Consider the following 1,953-nt stretch of genomic DNA (forward strand, 5'->3'; position numbering starts at 1 on the left):
AGAGGTAAGGCCTCCCCCAACTTCAATATTATGAGACCCAGGAATTGCTAGGTGACTGCAGGCCCCACTCAGAACATCATGCATGATCCCCCTCCCACCACTTGGTCCTGCACCGCCTGCAGTTGACCCCACCTGGCTGGTTGGTGTGTTCTGTAGACCAGGTTCCTATGGAGAAGGGAGCGGAGAGCTGGCCAGGGTCCAGTACTCCCAGGGGCCACCTGTCCACAGAAGAGGAGACCCTTAGAGAGCCCCTGGTGCTGCCGTGTGTCCAACTCCTGTGTCCCATGCCACTTCTCCCAGGAAGGGCAGCCTCGGGTGGGCTCAGGGCAGATCCAGAGCCACTGGGCCCCATCCTTCCCCCCTCAGTGCTCACCCTAGGAAACTCCTGGGCACACCTCTGCAGCAGCTCCTCCTTGGTTAGGCAGCTGTGGCCACTAGGATTCTGTAATCAAGGCAGAAATGTATCCAAAGGAGTTTCGGTGCCTGCACCAGTCTCCTCCAGGAGCCCCCCGCCCCGCTGCCTGGGTTCCCGACTCCGGGTGCAGCGGCCCTCACCAGGTGTTCTCTATGGAGCAGCACCAGTACTGCTCGTGCCCCTGAGTGCCGAGCCGGCCAGTAGCTGCTAGAGCTTCCCGCTTTGGGCTGGGATGGAACCTGAAAGGTACAGAGGGGCTTTGAACACAAAAGCCAGAGAGCCATGCATTGTAGACTTAATTCCTGGCTGGGCCGAGGTCCAGGTTTTATCTCAGCATGGCCCTGGATAAGTCACTCAGCTGCCTCTCGGGTTCCACATCTGTAACAAAGGCCAGATGGGGGGATGACCCCCTGCAAAGCTGGGATGAGACAGTAGAGCAGTGGTTCTCAACCTTGGCTGCACATTAGAATCACCTGGGAATCTTTTTAAAATCCTGATTTCTGGGCCTCACCCTCCAGAAATTCTGTTTCTTTGTTATGGGGTGGGGCCACAACATTAGTAACAAAGAAACAGAATTTCTGAAGGATGGGGCCCAGAAATCAGGATTTTAAAAAGATTCCCAGGTGATTCTCATGTGCAGCCAAGGTTGGGAACCACAGCAGTAGAGGGTTGTGGGGAGGTGGTGTAATCCACCTGGTGCCGCCTCAGTTCTACCACCCATTGCAGGACAGAGGTGGTAACACAAGAAAACTCAGTAACAGCAACCCCCACAATTTACTGGGCGTGGCCTCCTAAATAGCTTGATCATGGAACTCTCCCAACGGACTCTATTATCAATCAACATACTCCTCTCCAGATGAGAAAACTCAGTATCAGAAAGACACTCATTTGCCCAAGGCTAGGCATCACTGGTGGGGAGAGCTACACTTCTTCCTTCCATCCGAGTGCTCCCACTTCCCCGTTCCCCATCCTCACTGGCATGGAAGCCTCCGGGACTTCGGCAGGTGGCCATTCCGGGGCTGGTCTCTTAGCTCCAGATGCATCTGGGGCACGATCACCTGCGGGAGCAGACGAGAGTCAACCCCAGACGCCACGGAATCCAGAAATCCAGCAGGTGGGAAGGTTTGGGACACTGCCAGTTCGTCCGGTAGCTGAGAGCTGTGCGGTTCTGAGAGAGCCAGCCACTGGCCAACGTCAAGCAGCAACTGGCACCGGAGTGGGGAGTTAAGGTATGCCAGGTGGTTGCGAAGGCTGCACTGTGGGAGGCTCCGGGGACCACCGACCCCTGCCTCCAGCGCTCACCGCCCGAAGATCGGTGCTGCTGCAGCCGCTGGTCCAGCATCCGGCAGAGCCCGTCTCCGAAATGCCGTAGGATCTTAGCTTCTTTGCCGCTGCGCAGGGGAAGCGGGTAACGCCGGAGGGAGCGCAGCGCCTGGCGGGGGTACAGGGTACCGTAGCGGGTCAGGGCGGGCCTGGTCGTCTGGCCCCGCCAGCACCTGCCCCATCAGGCCGGGCCGAGACCCACCTTTTGAAATACG

General features: G+C 57.8%; 1 protein-coding gene across 1 annotated transcript in view; it reads right to left on the reverse strand.

The window, feature by feature from the left end:
* Window positions 1-1,949, reverse strand: part of MUS81 (MUS81 structure-specific endonuclease subunit) — a gene marked incomplete at its 5' end in the record, with an annotated part of 7,882 nt that extends 5,933 nt beyond the window's left edge. Inside the window, 6 exon segments of the mRNA XM_015568968.1 lie at window positions 133-218; window positions 374-442; window positions 556-654; window positions 1,391-1,473; window positions 1,718-1,847; window positions 1,941-1,949. Coding sequence (XP_015424454.1) covers window positions 133-218; window positions 374-442; window positions 556-654; window positions 1,391-1,473; window positions 1,718-1,847; window positions 1,941-1,949 — 476 coding nt within the window.
* Window positions 1,950-1,953: the final 4 nt, after the last annotated feature.

Source organism: Myotis davidii, unplaced genomic scaffold, assembly GCF_000327345.1.
Source record: "Myotis davidii unplaced genomic scaffold, ASM32734v1 scaffold425, whole genome shotgun sequence".
NCBI lineage: Eukaryota > Metazoa > Chordata > Mammalia > Chiroptera > Vespertilionidae > Myotis > Myotis davidii.